A 22,680-nucleotide genomic window follows, 5' to 3' on the forward strand; every position below is an offset into this window, starting at 1 on the left:
CTCACATTAAGGCAACATAATTGCCTATATTGATTGGCAGCAGCTTTCCAAGGTTTCAAGCAGGAGTTTTCCCCAGCTCTACCTGGAGATGCAGGGATTGGACCTGAGAACTTCTGCATGCTAAGCAGATGCTCTACCACTGAGCTATGGCCCCATCTCCAAGGGCAGGCTGGGCTTTTTAACAAGATGGCTCTTTTTAAAATTTAAGAATTAAATTGCCAGAATTTGCAAACAAAGGAAAGAAGGTCTGAAATTCTGATGCTCTGCTTCTTCTTGAAGCTTCCTTCACTGGCTTCAGTTTTGGTCAAACATCTCCAACTTAACTTAAGCTTCGGAAGAGGTTGATTCTTAGAATTAAAGATTTACAAGAATGGACCTCCAACAGAATGTTGCAATATGTCTCTGGTGTGCAAGTATTAGCTGAGTCAGTGAGCTTGGTGAAAAAAGCAAATATTTGTAACAAAGACACGAGTATTTTCTTGGGTCTTACTTCACATACAGCTCCCCCACCCCTGTTTTCTAGGTGTTTTATGGGGGGAGTGGGGACTGGTGCTTAGCCCCAGCTCTTTTTCAAAGCTCACCCCCCTCACACACACAAAGCTGTGAAATGGCTGGTGAGAAAACCAAAGGGTTTAGACACCATTCCTTCTAAGAAGCAGAAGAGTTTGTGATTGTCTTGAGGGATTGTTCTTCAAGCTGATAAATTTCCAGCTCTTTTTCTTTAAGTTCTCCTCCTCCTCTCCTCCTCTTTTTCTTTAAGCTCTCCTCCTCCTCCCCTATGCCACCTACTCATCTGTTAAATTGCACTCTGAGACTAATATTCCATCCCATTGACTAACATGGGGGCAGTATGAAGGGTGGTGGACCCCCTTAGGCTTTTTTCTTTAGATTTTTTGAACACCAACATATCTGCAGGTAACCCCAAGTCTGCCAGTGTCCTCCAATTTGCCCATAGGTGCTCCAGGTCTCCATCCATAAGAGTCCCAAACAAAAAAACCCCCACAAAACCCTCAGAGATTGCTCAAAGAAGTTAATGAAACCACATGCTACAACTGAAGCTGGAATATCAATTGTATAGCATATAGATGAAAATTATGCATTTTAAGGGCTGATATTCTGCCTAATTAAACACAGGTGTAAAGGAGACCAGGATGCAACTGGGGCTTGCATGTAACTCCCCTAAATCTGGCCAAGCAAGAGGAATTAATTGAAAACTCTAGTATGATTGTGAATCAAGAATAAACAGATTACTTTCTAACAGCTTTGGGAACATGCAAAATATATCATTTTGATTAGCTACAGTCAACCGTAGTCTATACTAAAAGCCTTTCAGTATTACCAATAGCTACGTCTATCTATACGTTCCTTTTACCTCTTCCGATCTGCTCTGGTAAAAATTCCTAATTTGTTCATCAGTTAAAATCTTCTCATCTTCTGCAAGAATGATAAAGCCTGATCGTGTAATCTTCAGTTGTAGATCAGTCATGAATTCAAGCACATTTCAGGGGGGGAAACAACAAGGTTACTGAATTATTTTTAAGTTGTCAACTAACTAAATAACTTTTAGCCCTTGACTAGTTTTAATGGAGTCAATCCATTCACACTGATGTATAATCCAAACGTTACTGTAGATGCCTTTTAAAAGAGGCAGGACAGTGTGAAATAACACATACCATTTAATTAACCATGCTACCAATCATTCTTAGATTTTCTCTGATATTTTTGTTTTCATTAAAAAGTGTACCGGTCTGTTACAGCAGACCAGTGCAGACATAAAGCTGCCTAACTATGGTTAGAAGACTGGGAGTAAAGAGTTTTAGGCCACCTTCAGACATAATGCCAAGCCAGAGGCAACCATGCCAGAGGTTCAGGTTTGTGGTCATCTGAATGCGAGAATCCACGGGTTAGTCACCGAACCATGGGTTGGTTTTTGAACCCAAAGCTGAATTTGACCTTCAGTTCCACTTGAGTTTCACCACCAAAACCTCAGGTCCAGAAGCAGCATTGTCTGGATTCTGCTGCTGTGTAAAACTGGAGTAGAGGGTAGGAAGCTCCTCCTAGATTGGCTGCCACGGTTTTCCTTCATGTGAAGGAGGACACCTGTGCAGCCCATTCCTCCGCCATTGCAGTCTCCCAGACTGCAGATTGGGATCATCTGGGGGCATGGCAGGGAGAATGGGGGCAAACTGTAGGTCTGTTGGACCCATGGGTTGCCCTTATGTGCACAGCAGCCTATGACTCACACACCCCTTCACCTTCCTTCTCCTCTCTCACACATGAATTCCTCCCTCTCATTATTGGAGCAAAGCATAATTTAAACACACACACACACACACACACACACACACACACACACACACACTATATACAGTTAAACTGGTTGCATCCAACACAGCATTTAAAACAGGTCTGCACAATTTATGACTCCCCAAGTTGGATGCAGCACACCAGTCTTACAAAACAGCTCACCAGGTGCCCAGAAAACTTTTTTGTGGCTTGCCTGGGGCTTGAAAAATAGGAATGTATCGAAGACTTGGTCTGCCCAACAACACATAGCATGTGTACTATGCTTGGTTTAGAGGATCATACTTTTGCAGGCCTGGTTTAGAAAATGTCTATTGTTGTTGGCTGACATCCAGACTAACCAAGTTTGGGTGCTAGGTGAGAAGCACCACTACTGCTGCTGAGTTCCTGAGTAAAGCAGCACTAGTGCTTGCACATAGGAGGGAATTTTGACAACCAATCCTTCCCACAGATGTGCTCTGTGCCATCCAAAAACATGTCCCTGAGGGCTAACATGACCCTTAGGACCTATTTTTGGGTGGCACAGAGCACTTGCGAAGGAAGGGGAGGTTGTAGGCATTCTCATAGCCCTGCACGATTGTTGGTGCTTGTCAAAACCTTCAGCAGCTCTGGACTTTCCAACTTAGAACCCATGCTTTGTTAGTCTAAGTCAGCCATCATTTTCAAATGAATCAGAATAATCTGGGTTTTTAAAAAAGAGTTTTGTTTTACCATTTCTTTAATTTCTTCAGATTTTCCTTCAGCAACCGCATCAGGTTTTATAATAACAACAGTGTATTTTTCCTCCTCTACAAGAAAAGAAGCAATGTAAAGAACAGTCGGCATATACTTTATAAATGTCAGTCTACATTAATGCTCAGTAAACCGCCCAGAAACATTAGTTTTGGGCGGTATACAAATATGCTTGCTTGCTTACTAGTTAGCTAGCTAACTTTCTTTCTTTCTTTCTCACTTTCCAGGTCAGCAAAATTATCAAACATTCTCATTTTACAAAGAGCTGCTTGTTATTCTAAAAAGTGCAGATATGTATGTTGCTGTGTGTAAGAGTCACTTATTTAAATGTAATTATTTGTTCCAGCTCCCTGATATTAGAGTTCTGATGGCAAAATGAAAACAAAAGAATTAAATATTTATGCAGTCAACTAATTAGAAAGAGAAGATAAATTATCTTGTTTAATAAAGTTTTCCTTGTGCAAATATTTGCATCAGTACAATCATATGAGTGAGAGCCAAGGTTTCATTTCTTAGAGTTCTGGAGTTCGAGGGAAACCAATTACTGCTCTGATACTCCGTCATTAAAACAATTTGAAAAAGAAATCATTACTGAAAACAATGATATTTCCCTTTCATCACTTTACCTCTAGTAAAATCTTAGAAAAGCCTATAACATCAGGTTAGCCAGGAATGTGAGTGTGAACATGGAAGTCATAGAGATATACAGTGAAGGCTGCAGTCTTGGACAAATATGCCTAGAGCTGCCCACCTTAAGGAAATTGCCAAGCAATTAGTAATGCATGGAACTCAGGAATCAGTATTCAAACAAAAGGTTAAGTAGGATTTCTTTCTTTAAAATGTTTTGTTTTCTTTTTAAATTAAAAAAAAGTATGGTATTGACTAACAAAGCAGACATACAGCAATGCTGTGCTGGTGCTATAGGGGAGACACCATCTTAATCAATCTCTTCATTCCTCTGAAGTTCTACTGTAACTCCCAAAAATATGTCCCTGAGGGTTGCACAGTCCTCAGGGACATATTTCCAGGAGTCACAATGCGCTTTAGAAGGAAGGGGAGAGCAACAAAAAATGCCCCTCCCTGTAGTACCAGCACATTGTTTGCAGCCAAAGTGCCTCATTAGTCTGGATGTCTGCCATTGACAGGGCTACCCTAACTCCCCCTGCTAACTTGGCAAAGAGGCACCTTTTAACATGGTGATTCTCTTTTATTTAGCAGGGGGAAAGTAACTGGCCCTATCCACCCCCCAGCACAGTACCTCCAGTGACTGTTGCTGGTTTCCATCTTGTGTTTCTTTTTAGATTGTGAGCCCTTTGGGGACAGGGATCCATCTTATTTATTTATTATTTCTCTGTGTAAACTGCCCTGAGCCATTTTTGGAAGGGTGGTATAGAAATTGAATTAATAATAATAATAATAATAATAATAATAATAATACCTCATTTCCATGAAATAGAGGGATGTATTTGAGGAAAGGCAATCTGTCCTGTGTTTGCCTGCCCCCACATGTGAGCAATCAGGTAGACCGGGCCCCCTTCGAGCCAGCAGCCAGGTCTACTGGTTCCCAGGAGTCAGGACTACCAGTCCAAGAAAGAAAACACAAGCAGCCATTGCCACTAAAGTAGCATGATGACTATCAAAGAGCGCAATTCTGCTTGCAATGACATATAAACAGCAGCATATGGAACAGCTCCATTTTATTCCTGCTTTTAGCCCACCATGTCTGTACCTCACCACAGCCACTTTCTACTTTCTGTACTGGGAGCATTCATTACAAAGCAAGATGCCCTTGTGCGTCACACTAAAGTCTCCAGCAGTCTCTCTTTCTCCAGTTCTGGAAGATGGAGGCTACGTCATCTTCATGATGTGGCTGAAGCAAGACTAGCACTGCATGTGGAGAACTGCTGGATACTTCAGGCACAGGGACCTTACCTTGTAGTGAACACTCTGGGTGTGATCCAATATGTGCCAAAAGCAGTAGTGTTGGGCACAGAGGCACTGCTGCTAGCAATGCTGCACCCAAATTCATAAGACAATCCTATCTATTAATGACCAACCATACAACTGTTTCACTAACTATCCAAACAGGTTGCATCGAATGGTTGAACAATAATGCTTGCCTTCAGGTTTTTCTTCCACAAGTTCTTCATCTGATTCTTTCTCTTCTATAAACACAAGCTCTGGAACCTGAAAATGGTTTTACTGTCAAGTTACGATGGTGGTATATAAAAAAGATGCCTGCATTATGACTATTATTTCTTTTGTCTACAACTGGCTCTTCAGCCGGATTCATACATACACATCAACCACAGTTAACACTAACCAGAGTTCCAATCCCTGCGCCAAGCCCCACTTTTTAACCCGGAGTTTAGCTGAGGTTAAGCAAACCTATGGCTTGCTAGCCTCAGCCGGCCATTGTCTGAGTGATCGCGGCTGGGTTAAACGGCTTCCCCCTGGCCCACTGCCATTTTCGGCAGAAGGCCTGGGGGAAGGAGCAGCCATGCCAGGTATGGCGGCTGCTCTAACGAGAATAGCTGCCACGCTCATGCCCCAGGGCACCCTGGGATGCAGGAAAGGAAAGTCCTCCCGCTCCCAGCATTTCCCTTCACTGCACTACCACTCATGTACCACTCTACCCCTGCTAACTGGCCAAAGAGGCACCTTTTAATGTGGTGATTCTCTTTATTTAGCAGGGGGAGAGTAACTGGGCCTATCCACCCCCAGCACAGTACCTCCAGTGACTGTTGCTGGTGTCTATCTCATCTTTCTTTTTAGATTGTGAGCCCTTTGGGGACAGGGAGCCATCTTATTTATTTATGATTTCTCTGTGTAAACCGCCCTGAGTCATTTTTGGAAGGGCGGTATAGAAATCGAATAAATAAATAAATAAATAAATAAATAAATAAATAAATAAATAAATAAATAAATCCCAATTTGCACCACAGGCATACAGCTAACCTTTGTTAGCCTAACTGAAGTAGAAGGAGAGGGAAGCCCCTCCCTGCTGCTTGGCCTCACAAGCCGATCCCACCTAGCCCAGTGGCCAGACTGTGGGCAAAGCTTCACCACATAATAGGTCCACCTGCAATTGGACACGATCTGCAAGGGACATTCTCTCATTGCTCAGCTCTCTCCAGTCTCGCCGGACAGCCTTCTGACATTGCTGACAGCTTAACCCCTTCCTCTCTGTGCTCCCAGCGATGCTGTCTCAACAAGTGAGCTTCTCCAAATATTTATTTTTTTATTATCCTCACTGGTGCTTGTGTGTGTGTTTTCTGCTCATGGCCGAGGGCCACCGTTCATTTTAAACATCCCCAGCAGGGTGCAGTGGGGCAGGGTATGAGATGGCATGGTGTGGCATTTGAGTGGAATGCCACCACATGCTGGCATTCCACACTGGTGTGGCAATTGAGTGAAATGCCACCCCCACTCTCCCTCCATGTTTTGTGCCAACTCCCCTCGAGGGCTGTTCTGGGAGTGGTGAAGTGCAGCTGCCCCAAAGCCATGGTTCATCCTGCAAAGTGGCACCTTCAAGTGTCTGCCCATGCCCCTTCCTTCATTGCCCACCACCGCAGCCAGTGATCCATCTCAGGCCAGCACACACCACCACCCCACAAATAGAACATTGCCCCACACGGAGCACCTTTGGCAGGACTGACAGGCCTTCCCTCCCATCTAGTAGCACCATGCTTCCTCCCACATCCATGGCCAGGACATCCATGCATCTGCCATTGATGAGCTTGGAGGCCAGGAGGAGCTCCAGAAGATGGCCGTGTCATGGCTCCTGCCTGACACCCCTGCATAGAGGTCTAACACCTGGTCATCTATGAAATGCCTGGTCCACCACACCTTGCAACATTATGGAGTAGTAGTGCTTGCACCCATAGTATTGCTTCTGCCGCCTACCCCCCCTCCCTGCAATTTCCATGCGAGTCCCATTGATACAGCCCAGAATCCCAGAATGCCAGGGAACCCCAGCACTTCGAAGTCGGCCATCACTTCCCTTGCATCGCCCATGTGGATCATGTCATCTGTCAAGAGCTCCACAATCAGGTTCACCACCTCCCTCATGATTTCACAAACAGTAGATCTGCCCACTGCAAACAGGTTGCTGAGGGTCAGGTAGGTGGAGGCCAGATTGTAGATGGCTATGACCACCTTCCTCCTCACTGAGATTGCCTGCTGCATGACTGTGTCCTGTCAGACAAGATAGGCTGCCATCTATCCCTCCAGGTGGTTGAAGGTCACCCTGTAGAGCCTGAAGCTGGCACAGAAGCAGTCATCCTCCCACTCGTCCACATTCTCCACGGACCTCCAGGTGGTGTTGTGCCTTGACAGCTTCCACCTCCGCCTTCCCTCAGACCACTCCTCCTCCAGGGCATGCACGGCATCAGTGAGGACATCCAGCTGTTTCCTCCTGGCCTCCATGGCTGCCCTGGAGCCCTTAAACAGATGTTCACATCTGGTGGAGAAGTCAAGGAATCTTGCCACCTCCACAAGGGCTGCAGCTGCACTGAGGGCACCAATGCCTGAAGTGCCAGGAAGAGGCATCTCCTCTGCATGATCCTCTCTGTTGCCTCCTCCTCCATGCTGTTAAGAACCATCTGCATGGTGGCGATGGCAGCCACAAGTGTTGGTGTGCCCAACATTGCTGAGATCTGCCCCACAAAGCCGAGCTGTTGCAAAGGTCCCAGTGACTGTGCACACAAAGAACTTTTCCTGGATGCGCACGCAGAACGATCGAGGCATGGTGTGATGGGGTGGGGTGGGGTGGGGTGGAACGGGTTTGACTGTCTTGTAATGTATCCTGCCACATAGAGAGAGGGGCATTGCTTAAGGGTGGGGGCTTTAGGGGTGCAGTGGGCAGGACAGGGTATGCACTGCTTAAGGGTTGCCTCCTTTTACCACCCTCCACAATTTGCATGTCCACCTGCCCAACCTGCTCTTCCAGTGCGTGCTTTTAGTGTTCCAGAGTATGCATTTCTTGTGGCCACCCAATTCTCCTCTGCCACACCAACAAGCAGCTACCTTCCATGAAGATGTGCTAGTTATCTGTCTCCCATTTCACCCACTGCCCAGATACATTTCCTTATGTTCCCCCACCACCCACTTCTTTCACCCCTTGAGGTTGCATGGTAGTACTCTTAAGTGCTGCAAAAGCCACCCATCCACCCACCTACCCTGCACCAATTCCACCCCCCGTTCCACAAACCATTGCCAGGCATGGCCAGGGACTTGGCCAGGCCATGCTTCCCTTAGTTAAGCTTTGTAGAGGCAGTGCCCCCCCACCTTTTGCACAAAGACCATCCTCAGACCCTCACACCACTCTGTTTTGGTATCTCTCCCATGCCACTGCACACAGATGTTATTGGACAGCACTCTTAGCAAAGAACACAAGTTTTATTTTAAAGGCTATGAACTACCAAGTGCTGTGCAGTGCAGGATAGTTGGGAACCCTACTTGAAGGGGAGCAGCTGCCAGTCAGTATAGACAATACTGAGCTAGATGGGTTTGATTCATTATAAGACAGCTTCCTATGTAACTCTGTAGAACAATAAAGGGGGTCCTTCCACTGGGAAGGAAATAAATCATAAATACATGCAGACACTTCTCAAATATTTGGAATTACAGTAAAGAAAATAACACATAGAGGCTGTTCTCATGAGCAGCCTAGCCCAGGCTAGGGCGGCCTAGCCTAGCCTAGCCTAGGCTGCTCATGTGGAGTCCTGGGATCCACACGGATCCTGGCGCTTTTGCCCAATCAAACCTTACTTTTACACCCAGCTCTTAGTGAGGGCTCCCTTAACCCGGCTACCGGGCTCATGTTCAGCACTACATAATACCTACAGTTAATTTTTCAGTGAAAACTTCTCTAGCATTGCTTTTATTTATAGCAATAGCAATAGCAATAGCACTTACACTTATATACCGCTTTATATCCGGAGCTCTCTAAGCGGTTTACAATGATTTAGCATATTGCCCCCAACATTCTGGGTACTCATTTTACCGACCTCGGAAGGATGGAAGGCTGAGTCAACCTTGAGCCCCTGGTCAGGATCGAACTTGTAACCTTCTGGTTACAGGGTGGCAGTTTTAACACTGCGCCACCAGGGGCTCAAAATGAGTTGCATCACTTGAAATTGCTTGCTATCAGCTGCAATACTCCATTGAATTTAGGTCAAAACAAATGTTTTGGCATGAGATCTATGACTCCCCTATTTTTTTAAAAAAAGCAGAGGGGGATGGGATCATGGTAGCAGTGCTGGTGAAGGAGAATTATCCTCTTTCCCCTGTGCCACTTCTCTAATCTAAATTTACTTCTCCACAAAGCTGCTATTACCCACACTAAGGGGGAAAAGACAGATACTTTTGTTGTGGCTGTCTTTTCTCCCTAGCATGGCTAAGCTTTGGTGTGTGTGATTTAGATGCACACAGCATGGAGAAAGGTGTAACCCTTCTACCCCCAGCACTATGCCCAAATCCAATTTAGGTGGCTACTTTCCAGATAAATAAGTTGCATGCAAGCTAATTGCAAGCTTTAAGTCACAGTTCGCGTTAGGATGTTCTCCCACAAGCACCAATGAAATGAATGAGAGCTACTGGCTCATTATTTATTTATTTATCATATTTATATCCTGCATGATATATGTATCTTATTACTTTAGCAAATTAAGGATGGCTGTTGATCTTCAAGGATCTCTGCCTGTTTATTCCCCACTCATTTCTAAAATGGCTTGTGACAGAGGAATACTCTGATGGGGGAAAATATTATTATGAATGTGAGATAATTCAATATGAAGGAGGGGCAGTGATTACAAACAAATGAAAAGAGGACTTGTGCAGCCCCCACCTCAGTTCCACTTAGCAAAAAAGCAAAAGATGGGACATAAGAGATCAAAGGCAAATACACCATTTTTAAAATTGACTGTTTTTGAAGGCCAGCATAAAGACATAAGTATAAATATTTACAACATAATACAATGCCTATGTATTGTAACATGTTACCTCTGGCCGTGGTATTTCTCCTCCTACAATTTTTCTCTCTTGTTCTATTATTGCTATGACTTTTCTAGTTAGAAGTGGTCCATTTGCACCTCTCACTATATCAATCATTTTGCCATCCTGTAAACAAATACAATCATTATAAATCATTATACTCAGAGACAGCAGATTTTTTGTGTGACTTAAGTTTAATTGTTCTAACAATATATAATATTTTAACAATACATAATATTCAGACTAAACATTTGTTTAATGTGCTCGATTTGCTTCTAAAAACATATTGCAAAGGTAGAAAATTTTTCAGATAAGTGAATAATGACAATAGTGACCTACAACTAGGACTGTCACCAGAGTAATGATAATTTAGTTGATTAATCATATACATGGTAATCAATTTATGATTAAATTTGCATATGTAAAGTGGAGAAGAGTTCATGGCGGGGAAAACGCTGGTGATCTCAGCTGCAGATGATAGTGGAAGAGAGACAAGTCTCCTAACTTGTCTAGAGCCTGGAAAACTCTGGAACCAGCCCTCATTATCATGACATTGGCCAAGTTCAGACAACCCAACAAACTGCAGTGAGCACTGCAGTGATCACAATGTTGTGATCAGGGATGTAGTAAGCTTGGAGTGGGCCCTGGGACAAAAATGAAGAGGGGCCCCTGTCCCCTTCTTTTTCAGAGAGGCACAAGGTAGAGAGTAAAGAGCAAGCCATCACCCAGCTGATGAAGCCCCCACTCCATGGGCCCAGGGACATTCGTCATCACCCCCTTGTTCAATTGTAGCTATGCCCCTGGTTGTGATCATGAAGCCCAGCTCCATGGCTTTCATGAAGGTCAGTTTGCTGGATCAGGACTGCAAGGTGCATGCAATCTGGAAGGAGGAGGAGCAAATTCAACAGGTGATAGGAGTGGCTCTGGAGGACAGTGGGCTCTGGGTCAGGTGAGGCAGCCAGAGGTGGCAGTTCGGCAAATCTGCCACCTATGCCAATTATCCCCCTGAGGCAGCTGCTTCCTGCAGCCTCATTTCTGGGTTAGCTGTGCCAATATCAGCAATTCAGAGAAGTCATTATATGTGTGAATAGCGATCAGTGCTCTAGAAAGAGGTCTTCATATTGCCAAATAGAATACTCTCTCTGTATATGTATGTATTGTATATGCATGTATGTATACACATGTATTCAGAGGATTGCAAATGCCTCTGAAATTATCGGTGCACCATTTACATGTTTCTGTGTCCAAGCAGAAGGCTATGCTACTGCACACGCTTATCTCTATGCACGTATTAATGAGTTGTTGCCAGTGGTGCCAAATGATATGTCTAGTGTGACTCTACATTTTTATTCAGAAGTAATTTTCAAAGAAACAAAAATAAAAATCAGCCACCAAGCACTTACCACACAGAAAATAAAAGCAGGTTCACATTTGTCTTTAAATGGGAGCAGAGTCACAATGTTATCCGCTTCTGCCTTAAATGAAGAACACACAGATTATCTACCTTTCCCCCAAGAAAACCATGTTCAAGACATGTTATGCAGCAACAAAGCTCATACGCTGCTTCATTAAGGACTGCTATTGAGTGGCTCATTTGCAATCTAGTGATTGCTTCACTTCTTGTTTTCAATTTAAATCACATTCAAAATACATTTTGTTAATAACACTCCACCATACATGTATTTATTGTAGTTGCCACTGGAAAATCACAAGTAAGGGATTAATTATAAATAGGTTTCATTAAGCAGTTCAGGCACACAATCCAGCCAAAAGTAAGCACTCTGAAGTCCAATTAATTTTAATGGAAGAGAATTTAAGTACATGATTATTGGATATTGAAGTGCTTGATAATGCATATTTATCTTTCATGAGTCTAAATTGTCCTTTGGATTGTTACCAATAATCTTGATTTTCTCCTTTGGGTGTATATTTTTAAATGTTTGTAATTATAAAGTGCAAATACTCTCATTTTTAAAAAAAATCAAATTGTTTCTGGAATATGTATTCTCTAGTACTGAATGTCCTAGTGAATTTAGATGAAAACATGTTTTAAAAAAATTAAAAATCACAAGTTAATGTATGGAATGCTCCCTGAAGTTTAGTAAAGAGACAACAATGTCCCAGACTTTGTGGACATAATATTACCCCTTTTGAAAACTACAAATTGTGGTGGAGGTTGGATTATTGGCATTGCTACCTATAGATGAGCTGTAACTTTCTAACTTAAATATATTTACCAAATTAAGATATAACAGCAAACCAGAGGTCCATTCACCTTCGGTTTCCATGGACACATGTCAGGGGAGGGAAGCCCACGATTTTCCTACCCGAACCTTTTGGTTTGGAGTGAAGTTTGGGTGCCTCCAACCTTGGTTCTGCCGCACCCGCGTTACATCCGAACACTAGCACAACGATTTTGGTCCCATGGATCCAGACTTGATGGAAGAAGCTCCTCCCTCACTCTGGCTGATTGGCTTTGCAGACTGTTCTGTCAAGAAGGAAGCTCGCACAGCCAGCTCCCCCACCTCTCTGCAGTCTTGCTGACTGCAGAGAAGCAGCTCTCCCACACATCCTAAAGCAGATGGGAGAATGTGGTGGCGGTGGCGGAATGTGGAACTGCAGGTCCATTGGACCCACAGGTCTGTGTCATGTCTGAAGGGGGCCATCACTTTCCTCCTCTTCTTCTCTTTTTGTATATAATTAAGCAGCAACTATTCCCAGTGCTGCTCTTACCCCTGGACTTCGGGGCTGAAGTCCAGGGCCTCCACACCCCTTAGAGGCCCCCAAATCCTCTTTAGTCTGTCCTTGCTGCTGGCCTGCACTGCATCGGGTGGCCAAGTGTGATTGTGACCTGTGCTGGGTGCTTTAGAGAAAGAGGGTGGAGTGGGGAAAGATATATGTGCGATGGGAATATGTTATGTTATGTGTTGAAATGTTTATGCTAATGCATATTTGCATAAATATACCTGTTTTATATTCTTACATTCTTGTGAATTCTGTTGCTGTTTGTGCCCTCAAGAACCCACATGTTAAAATACTGTGTGTGTGTGTGTGTGTGTGTGTGTGTGTAGTGAGATGATGCTTAACTTGCAGCAGGGGGGCCTACACCAAGGGGGGGGTGGTTGCTCAAAAGGCATTTAGGCCCAGACTCCAAAATTACCTAGGTGCACCTCTGACTATTCCTAAGTAAGTACACAGTTCTCTGTAACAGAAATCAACCTTTATCAGTAAAGTCATAGCTACACCTTTGAAATGTATTCTTGAGTGCAGGGGTGACACAAGTTATTGTATTGCCTGAGGCACAGTGCCAAATGCTGCCTTGCCTCATGCCTCTGGTAAGAGTCAGCCCCTTTTAAAAACAGACTGTTCCCAGCTTTGAAAGTGGTATGAGGGTGGGGAGGAGGGAAGGTTGCCAACAGCCTCCTCTTCAATCCCCATGCTCCTTGCAAGCTTTGCAAGAAGTGTGAGAAGAGTCACCCCTTGCAAACCTTGCAAGAGTCAGTTTGGTCCTGAAGAGCTGCTGTGATGGCAGTGGCAGAGGCATCGTGCTGCCCCGTTGTCACCCCAGTAATCTGCCACCTGAGGCAACTGCCTGACATTGCCTCATAAAAGGATCGCCCTTGCTTTTGTGTTTTCCTGAACTCTAAATCAAAAGCTAATGGCAAAATATCCTGCTTTCTCAAGCTTTTATTCTTACCACTGCAAAATGCAGAAGGTTATCTTCACCATATTCATTTTTCAGTTTTCTGAATAAGTTTACCACAGCTTTGCAAGGTCCACACCAAGCCTGATAAACATCTACAACTGAAAACAAGCAAACAGCAAAATGAAATGCACATTTTTCAAATGAGTGAGATCGATTTCTCTGCTTCTGTACAGAGAAAAAAGAAAATGTATTGTTAAAATTACCCTTGTAGCTGGTTACAGCAAAAAGGTCACAAATTAATAGACTTTGAGACTGTTCTCATGTGCAGCCAAGACTGGACTAAGGCAGCCAAGACCAGGCTTGGCTGTGCCTGAGAACTGCTGGGATTATGCCCAATCCCAGTGGCACCATGGCAGCAAACCCACCTGTGGAGCCAGCCTCCTAAATGAGGTTAAGGGAGTGTGCGCTCCCTTTGCCCTGTTTTCCTTATCATGTGCAGTGCCAGCTGTTTTTAGCTGGCACTGTAACACTTATGGGGCCCCGCCCATCACGGGGGGGGGGATCCCCACAATGCACCATGCACAACAGTGCAATAGTAGCAGCCCTGCCACTGGTGAAGGCTGTTGTTGTCTAGTTGCTAAAAGAGCATACAGACTCTTGAATTAAAATCAAAGTCTTTTCCTGCTGCCCACTTCAGGTGACAGATCTCTCTGCTTTACAGGTATACAGATGTCAAGTGCCAAGGCTTAGAACCAAGAGCCCTGCTGCAGAACAGACACTGGTGCCCTTCATCACTAGGGACACGAAAGGAACTACAAGCCATTCCATCTGGGAAACCTTCACAACAACCCACAACCTTCCTAGCCTGAAGGGTCAGGTGACTCCAGAGGACTACCCAGCGCCACTGTCTATTAGAAAGCTCTCAGAGATGCTGTCTTCCCTCATTCTAGGCAATTTTTCACTGAAAATGGTTACAAAGTTCTTCCTTTGAGCTTTCAGATTACTAGTTTAGTGATTGGCCTCTTTTAAAAAGGGCTATGTGAAACTTCAGCAGTAGAATCAGGACCAAATCAAATTGGCCCAGGGTATGACTGACATTCCTTAAACAAACAAACAAACAGTTCTGGTTATCCCGAGCACCATCTGATCACCATGTTGTTGTTTCATCATTTTTAAAAGTGTGATAATGTACCTACATTTTAAAAACAAAAAAATTAATTCTCATCTGCATTACACGGATATAGTTTATTATTCTTTTCCTATCACCTGCTCTAAAACTCTAGCACAGCATTATTAACTGCCACCTTGTGAGCTGTATGTTGTTGTTGTTTTAAATCCATCTGTTGCTGATGAAGGCATAAGCTGAAACTTTCAACTTAAATTTGGTTTCCTCTAATTCTCTGTCAGTCATCTTGTGTACTGTGTGTGTGATGTGTGTTAAAGAAAATTGAAATTGAAATTGCAACCTGAGGAAATTATTGAGAGAAGATGATGGGAAGGAGGGGGAGGAAACAATTTCCAGAATTATTTAATTGAAGTTATGCTTCTACAAGAGTTGGGGGTTAAATTGACATATGCGGCTTGTCAGCTTCAAGTTCAACCAAGCTGGCTTTCTCCTCAGGTTGGCTCTAAACAGAAAGCAAGAGCTTGCTGCCAGGTTTGAGGGAAACGAGGTTTCTCACAGTGGGTGGCTCAAGCATTAGTGCTTGGGGTGGCAGGGGTGGGTGGGAGTTGAGTGGCAGTGCAGGCAGTAGAAGCAGCTCAGAAGCAGCAACCACAGTTTATTAGGTAAGGCAGTCAACTGCCCAACTTGCATTTTAGAGGAGCTGCCGGGGAAGAGGGGAGTACTCTGAGCCCAGCCTCAGGGAAGAAAAAAAACCCCATCAAAACATTGGAACATAGGAAGCTGCCATATACTGAGTCAGACCATTGGTTTATCTAGCTCAGTGTTGTCTTCACAAACTGGCAGCAGCTTCTCCAAGGTTGCAGGCAGGAATCTCTCTCAGCCCTATCTCGGAGAAGCCAGGGAGGGAACATGAAACCTTCTGTTCTTCTCTGAGTGGCTCCATTCCCTGAGGGGAATATCTTATAGTGCTCACACATGTAGTCTCCCATTCACATGCAACCAGGGAGAACTCAGCTTAGCTAAGGGGACAAGTCATGCTTGCTACCCCAAGACGAGCTCTCCTCTCTAGAGATGAGGGGGAAAGGACAAAATGGCTGTCCATCCACTATATCATACCTACTAGTGTGGATGGAACATAGCAACATTTACACACAGAAAAAGTGCTATATCCCCCAAATGTAGAAAGTCAGGTGCAATTCTGGATGTCACTGAAAATGGAAAAGGTACTGTTCTAAGAGCCATCAACCTGGAAGAACCTAACATACCATACGGTATACTGGTTCCACAGTGTATGCACACTTTAGTGCACTACAGGGGTCGATGATGATGATGATGATGATGATGATGAATTCGATTTCTTTACCGCCTTTCCAAAAATGGCTCAGGGCAGTTTACACAGAGAAATAATAAATAAATAAGATGGATCCCTGTCCCCAAAAGGCTCACAATCTAAAAAGAAACATAAGATAGACACCAGCAACAGTCACTGGAGGTACTGTACTGGGGGTGGATAGGACCAGTTACTCTCCCCCTGCTCAATAAAGAGAATCACCACGTTAAAAGGTGCCTCTTTGCCAAGTATGCAGTGGTGTAGTGCTGCAGGGACAAGCAGAGATGCAGTCCTAGTCCTTCTTTCCCTCCAGGGTCTCAGCAGGGATGCAAAGCCCTTGGCTTTCTACATGGAAATAATGTTCTGTTCTTGCTGTTCCAACAGTTTGTTACATCACTGAATATTGGACTATAATGGATTTTATTACCACCCTTCCTGTCTTAGGAACATAAGAAGCTGCTTTATACCAAGTCAGACCCTTGGTCCTTCTAGCTTAGTACCCTCTACAATGACCGGCAGCAGCAGCTCTCCATGGTTTCAGGCAGGTGTCTCTCCCACCCCAACCAGGACATACTAACATGAATAACAGAGAATGACCACTGGAAAGCACAGGTTCCTTCCAAATGTCCATAGAATGCACTTGATTTCCAAATGGTCAACAGCCATTCGGAAATTCTATGCATTTCTATGGCCGTTTGGAAGGAGCCAATGCATTCCTGTGGGCATCCCTGTCATTTGTTTTGGCACATTCCCTGCAGTCTACATGATTTTTGACTTCTTGTAATCAACCCCCCAAAATTGCATATATCTAGCCGGGGGTGTGGCCATTGGAGTTGGCATGGCTATGGGGTGTGGCTGTCATGGAGAGTTTGGCATGGGGGCTGTCATGGAGAGCTCTTGTACTTCTGAATTTGCGACTACATCACTGTTAGTATGTAGAAAATGGGAAAATATATACCTGTTAGACCTTTTACCAGCAACATTTCATCCCACTGAGTTTGATTAAGTATCACTGCCTAAAATAAAGCAAATGGATAATTTTGTTACCTCTAAAATGCGGTGCCACTATGAAAAGCTGAATAATTCAAATAAAAGGCAAGATATATACTGTACCTGCAACTGAATTTCTTTCTTCTTGCTTGCCATTTTGTTTCCTATGATGTGCAAAATATAAAATAAGCTAACTAAAATGATTGAGAAAGTTATTATTGCACTCTGAAGTTTAGTTCAGTATCAGTGGTAACTGATTTAAATCTATGTAGCTGAAAAGCATCAGTAGCTTTTCACAGGTTCTACAGATTAGATCAGCAAGCCCATAGGTCAACGTCTTGAAGAATGTTGCATGCACACAGCTAAAAAAAAAAAAAGCATGCACACACCACTACTGTACTGTCCCTGCTTTGTTGTGAAGTAAAGGTAAAGTGTGCCATCAAGTTGATTTTGACTCATGGCTCCCACAGAGCCCTGTGATTTTCTTTGGTAGAATACAGGAGAGGTAAAGGGATATGTGGTGGGGTAATTTTCACCTATGCCCTCTTCTCCTGAAAGTGCTGTGTGCGACCCAGAAATATGTCCCTGCTAACTGTGCAAGGAGGCACTTTTTAAATATGGTGATTCTCTTTATTTAGCAGGGGAGAGTAACTGGCCCAATCGACCCGCAGCACAGTACCTCCAGTGACTGTTGCTGGTGTCTGTCTTATGGTTTCTTTTTAGACTGTGGACCTTTTGGGGACAGGGATCCATCTTATTTGTTTGTTTATTTATTATTTATCTATGTAACCACTTTGGAATTTTTTTTTTGAAAAGCGGTATATAAATAAATATTTGTTGCTGTTGTCCCAGATGGCTGCCTTTAGGGGATATTCAGGGATCCATTTCCAGTTCTCCTCAGAGTGTTTCTAGGGGAAGGAGGGATCAGTGAAAATCACTCTCTGTGCAAGCCCCAGCACATCACAAGTGGGGACTCAAGTGCTGGACATGCTGTTTTTTTTAAGCTGCAGGAATGAAGCATTAGGATTTTGTCCACAGATAGAAATTCTCTCAGATTCTGAAGACAGACAGTCAAAACTCAGTTTTAAAATCTGCTAACAATGATTAGTTTGATTATTTTTAGAACCAAATTAATAGGATAACATTTTTATATGGGCCTAGTGTGTGTGTGTGTGTGTGTGTGTGTGTGTGTGTGTACAACATGCACACAAACACATATATAGCTACTTATAACTTACTTTCTCAGGGCCACTTTTGAAAAAGTCAATTATAGACAAAGCCATAGGATGGAAACTTTTAAAAAGCATTTAAAGTAGTATGAGAGTCACATCATTGTTTGCAGTATGTACACTCATCTATTAACTATTAGAAAATAGATTTTTAAGGTTCATACATTGCTTCAAATACCTGTAACATCTGTTTGAGCAGAGATGACTATGGAACAAAAGAATTAAATAAATATAAGAAGATAAATTATAGTCCAATTCAGACGCTATGCTGTATGAGTGTACAGATACCGTGTTTCCCCAAAAATAAGACAGTGTCTTATATTAATTTTAGCCCCCCAAAATGCACTAGGGCAATTAGCGGTACATCAGAAATTACTGCTAGGTCTTACTTTCGGGGTAGGTCTTACTTTCGGGGAAACAGGGTAGCTGTACACTTGTACACATGTTTGTGAGAATGATTGCACCTGTATTCAGAGAGATAAAAGATGTTGCCCTTAGATGTTGTTGAAATTAGAGGTTAAAGTAAAACACTCATAATGCTAATAGGCCAGGCTCTGATTACTTACTGTAACAAATATATGTAACATATGATAGTTATTTACTATTATTGCAATCTCAAGGGACTGATCGATGAACCTAAATTCCCATAACTTTAGAGTGACACCATAGTACAAAAAACCTTCACCTGGCTTTTTTTTTTAAACACACACACTATTAGGTTAAATTTTTTTTTATTCCAGCAGAGGGAGTGAGGTAGCAAGGTTGGGGATGAATGGATGTAAACAGGAAGCCCATGCTTCAGATTGAGAGTGGCAGCATATAATGGTGAATTGCTGCAACATGAATACATTTCACGTACAGTACTACTTCCTAGTCCCCTACTCTGTTGTAACTAAGTGTAAATGAAATGACAGTTAATCCCTGTCTTCACTTCCCTCCCCTTCCTCTGTTGTTTCCTCTGGGTCAATTTCAAATTGTGACTCCCTGACAGTGAACTATCTTTTATTTTTATGTAAAACATATAGATCGGGATATATATACTCACAAATTGCTGGCCTGATCTTGAACGTAATTTCATATACCCTTTTGTCATTCTTTTCAAGGCTTGATCTAAACTAGCAATCTAGATAAATCCCTTTATTAGTTTCATGCTGTTTCCTCCAATAGATGTTAACAGAATATATGTGACTTCCCTCTGCCATAAACTGCTTGTATAACTTTACATGCAGTGCCCACAGAATAATATTACCAGTTTCTGAGTGGCACAGACATACAAAGCTGATGTGTATTCAGCCCTGATGCAATGATATTAGTATTCAATACGCATTTGCAGTGGTGCCTAGCAGTTACAATTTGGCACTCAGTGTTCCCATTCTGAGGGATTTAGAGGATTGCTTGGGACCTCAATGAGATCATGTTCAAGTGTCAGTCACACCACAGGTCAGGGCTGCACAATGACAATGAAGCGAAAAGCTGAACTTGACCCAAGTTCTCCCCCATTTGGGGAGAATCTGTATTTCAGAGACAAAGCATCTCAGTTCTGTTCTCCTCCTCTACTCTCTAATGTGAGGGGTGAGTTAGATCTCCCTGTGCTGGATGGGGTTACACTCCCCTGGAAGGAGCAGGTACACAGCTTGGGAGTACTCCTGGACCCAGGCTTCACCCTGGTATCTCAGGTGGAGGCCATGGCCAGGAGTGCTTTCTAACAGCTTTGGCTGATTCGACAGCTGCGCCCATTCCTTGAAGAGCTCAAAACAGTGGTGCACCAGCTGGTAACCTCCAGGCTTGATTACTGCAATTGTGCTCTACGTGGGGCTGCCTTTATATGTAGTTCGGAAACTTCAATTAGTTCAAAATGCGGCAGCCAGACTGGTCTCCGAGGCAACTCAGAGATACCATATTATGCCTGTTTTGAAACAGTTGCACTGGCTGCCAATATGTTTCCAGGCAAAATACAAAGTGCTGGTTATTACCTTTAAAGCCCCGAATGGTTTAGGCCCAGGTTACCTTAGAGAGCGCCTTCTTCTGTATGATCTCCACTGCATATTAAGGTCATCTGAGGAGGTCTGGCTCCAGTTACTACCGGTACGTCTGGTGGCGACTCAGAGGCTGCCTTTCTCTGTAGCCGCTCCTGGACTGTGGAATGCACTCCCGGCAGAAATCCGTAATCTGAACTCTTTATTGGTTTTTAGGAGAGCCCTATCTGTTTGGCCTGGCCTTCCAGGGTTTTTTAATTGTTGCAAAGGGTTTTTAAATGTACCTGTGTTTTTCAGGGTTTTTAAACTGTTTTATTGTTTAACGGTTTTATGGTATTTTATAACTTTTAATTGTGGATTGATTTTAATTGTTTTTGTTTTATTTGTAAACCGCCCTGAGCCAATTTTGGAAGGGCGGTATAAAAATTGAATACATACATACATACATACATACATAAAGTAATGGCAGCAAAGTGTAGTTTGGCTTAGACGTTAGGTTACGCCTTCTTTTCTTGTTTACCCTGTGTTCATTTGGAGCTGCTTCCTGGGAGTAGCCTATAAATAGGTTGAAGGCAGCATTCCTCAGCCTTGTGCGATCATGGTGCCTTTATTCCTTGACAAGGACCATACCACGGTAATCTGGGACAACAAATAGCGGTCTTCCCCTCTCTCACACACACAGAGGCTGCTGTCTTAAAGCACAGTTCCCTTGCCATAAACACAATACAGATGTGAACAATTATGCCATAATCGCACTACACACAAGCTCATGTCCTTACAGGCTGCATTAAATGTTGATCCAGGATAACTACTGCAATAAGTGAAGTTATTCCTGTGGGAGGAGGGGCACTGAGAGAGAGAGAGAGAGAGAGAGAGAGAGAGAGAGACAGTTGGCTTGCTATTGTTGCTATGACAACCAAAGGACATGCAGGATGAAGCAAACTGTAAGGAATGTGGTGGGGCGGGGGAAGAGTCAGGAGGTCCAGACATCCAAGCAAACTACCAACCTGCATGCAAGGTGTTAATGCTGCAACTGGTGGGTACAACACCATTTGGGGCTCATTTGCCACCACTGATCTGCCTGTACCAGCCACCACTGTCCAGAGAAGCTGCAAAAGCCTAAGTCTTGAGTGTTTAAATGTGTCCTTTTAAGGCAAGAATGGAAAAATCAACCAATCACCTGAAATTAGTTGCACTCTGAAAAAGAACCCTATAGTTCCCAACACAGGAACATAGGAAGCTGCCATATGCTGAGTCAGACCCTTGGTTCATCTAAGCTCAGTATTGTCTACAAAGACTGAACTTCTCCAAGGTTGCAGGCAGGAATCTCTCTCAGCCCTATCTTGGAGATGCCAGGGAGGGAACTTGGAACCTTCTGCTCTTCTCAGAGTGGCTCCATCCCCTGAGGGGAATATTTTACAATGCTAGTCTCCCATTCAAATGCAACCAGGGTGAACTCTGCTTAGCTAATGGGACAAGTCATGCTTGCTACCACAAGACCAGCTCTCCTCTAAAACTTCATCCAGTAATCCTGGTTGAGAAATGATGGTGTAACTGGATTATTGTTAGGTTGATAGAGAGGGCTGTTTCAGGTCTTTGGGAAAGCAATGGAATCAGTGGGGGAAAGGACTCCTATTTTATCCAAAGTTGCCCTTCTGTATGCAGAAGGTGTCTTCTGTTTACAAAAGGGCTATTTTACACCTTGCACTGGAGTAGGACATACGAATAACTGGGTCAGATAAAAATCAATCTAGTTGAGCATTTTGTTTTCATCTAGATCCGTGTTCTTCATTGTAATGGGAAGCCCATTAATCCTACGTGTGGATCCCTGACTGTTTGTTTATTGGGCTTGTGTGAAGCTTCAACCAAAGCTGAATACTCTGACAGCCCCACTGGGACCATGTGGAAACAACTATTCTTGCCATGCAGTGCTGTGTTTTGCCTAGCTCCTTCCACAGGAGGGCTCCTTTAAGAGAAACCGAGCCCTCTTGAGCCCCTGCACCATCTTGGAAGGTGTATGCAGCAAGCCCTGAGAAATGTAGCTCTGTCCAGTATTTTCCTTACAGAGGTCTTAAGAGAGGGTTCTGCCTGTCTTTAAGGATATTCCCAGCACTGAGAAAAGGGCAGTACTGTGTAGAGGTCAGGACAGTGGGAAATGGCTCTCACATTGAGGCTATTTTGCCAAAGTGGCCCCCAGTGAAGATCATTGAGCCAGATGCTTCTGGTATTGAGGCATACTGCCTCTGAGCATGGAAGTTCCCCCAGCAATTATAGCTAGTCATCCTCTAGTTCTCCATGAATGAGACTAATCCTTTTTTTTTAAAGCCATCTAAGCTAGTGGCTGTTAGTTC

General features: G+C 43.6%; 1 protein-coding gene across 6 annotated transcripts in view; it reads right to left on the reverse strand.

The window, feature by feature from the left end:
• Positions 1-21,279, reverse strand: part of NME8 (NME/NM23 family member 8) — a 43,714-nt gene extending 22,435 nt beyond the window's left edge. The window contains exons 1-9 of one of the 6 annotated variants that reach the window (XM_053263810.1): positions 21,109-21,239; positions 17,248-17,288; positions 17,093-17,150; positions 13,730-13,836; positions 11,436-11,507; positions 10,042-10,158; positions 5,157-5,223; positions 3,016-3,092; positions 1,373-1,465 (exon numbers count right to left, since the gene is read on the reverse strand). In XM_053263810.1, the coding sequence (XP_053119785.1) occupies positions 1,373-1,465; positions 3,016-3,092; positions 5,157-5,223; positions 10,042-10,158; positions 11,436-11,507; positions 13,730-13,836; positions 17,093-17,150; positions 17,248-17,280 (624 nt within the window). In that variant the 5' untranslated portion in view covers positions 17,281-17,288; positions 21,109-21,239. The other 5 variants (XM_053263811.1, XM_053263814.1, XM_053263809.1 and 2 more) reach the window with 5 other exon arrangements.
• Between the last annotated feature and the right edge of the window lie 1,401 nt (positions 21,280-22,680).

This window comes from Hemicordylus capensis, chromosome 6 (assembly GCF_027244095.1).
Source record: "Hemicordylus capensis ecotype Gifberg chromosome 6, rHemCap1.1.pri, whole genome shotgun sequence".
Classification (NCBI taxonomy): Eukaryota; Metazoa; Chordata; class Lepidosauria; order Squamata; family Cordylidae; genus Hemicordylus; species Hemicordylus capensis.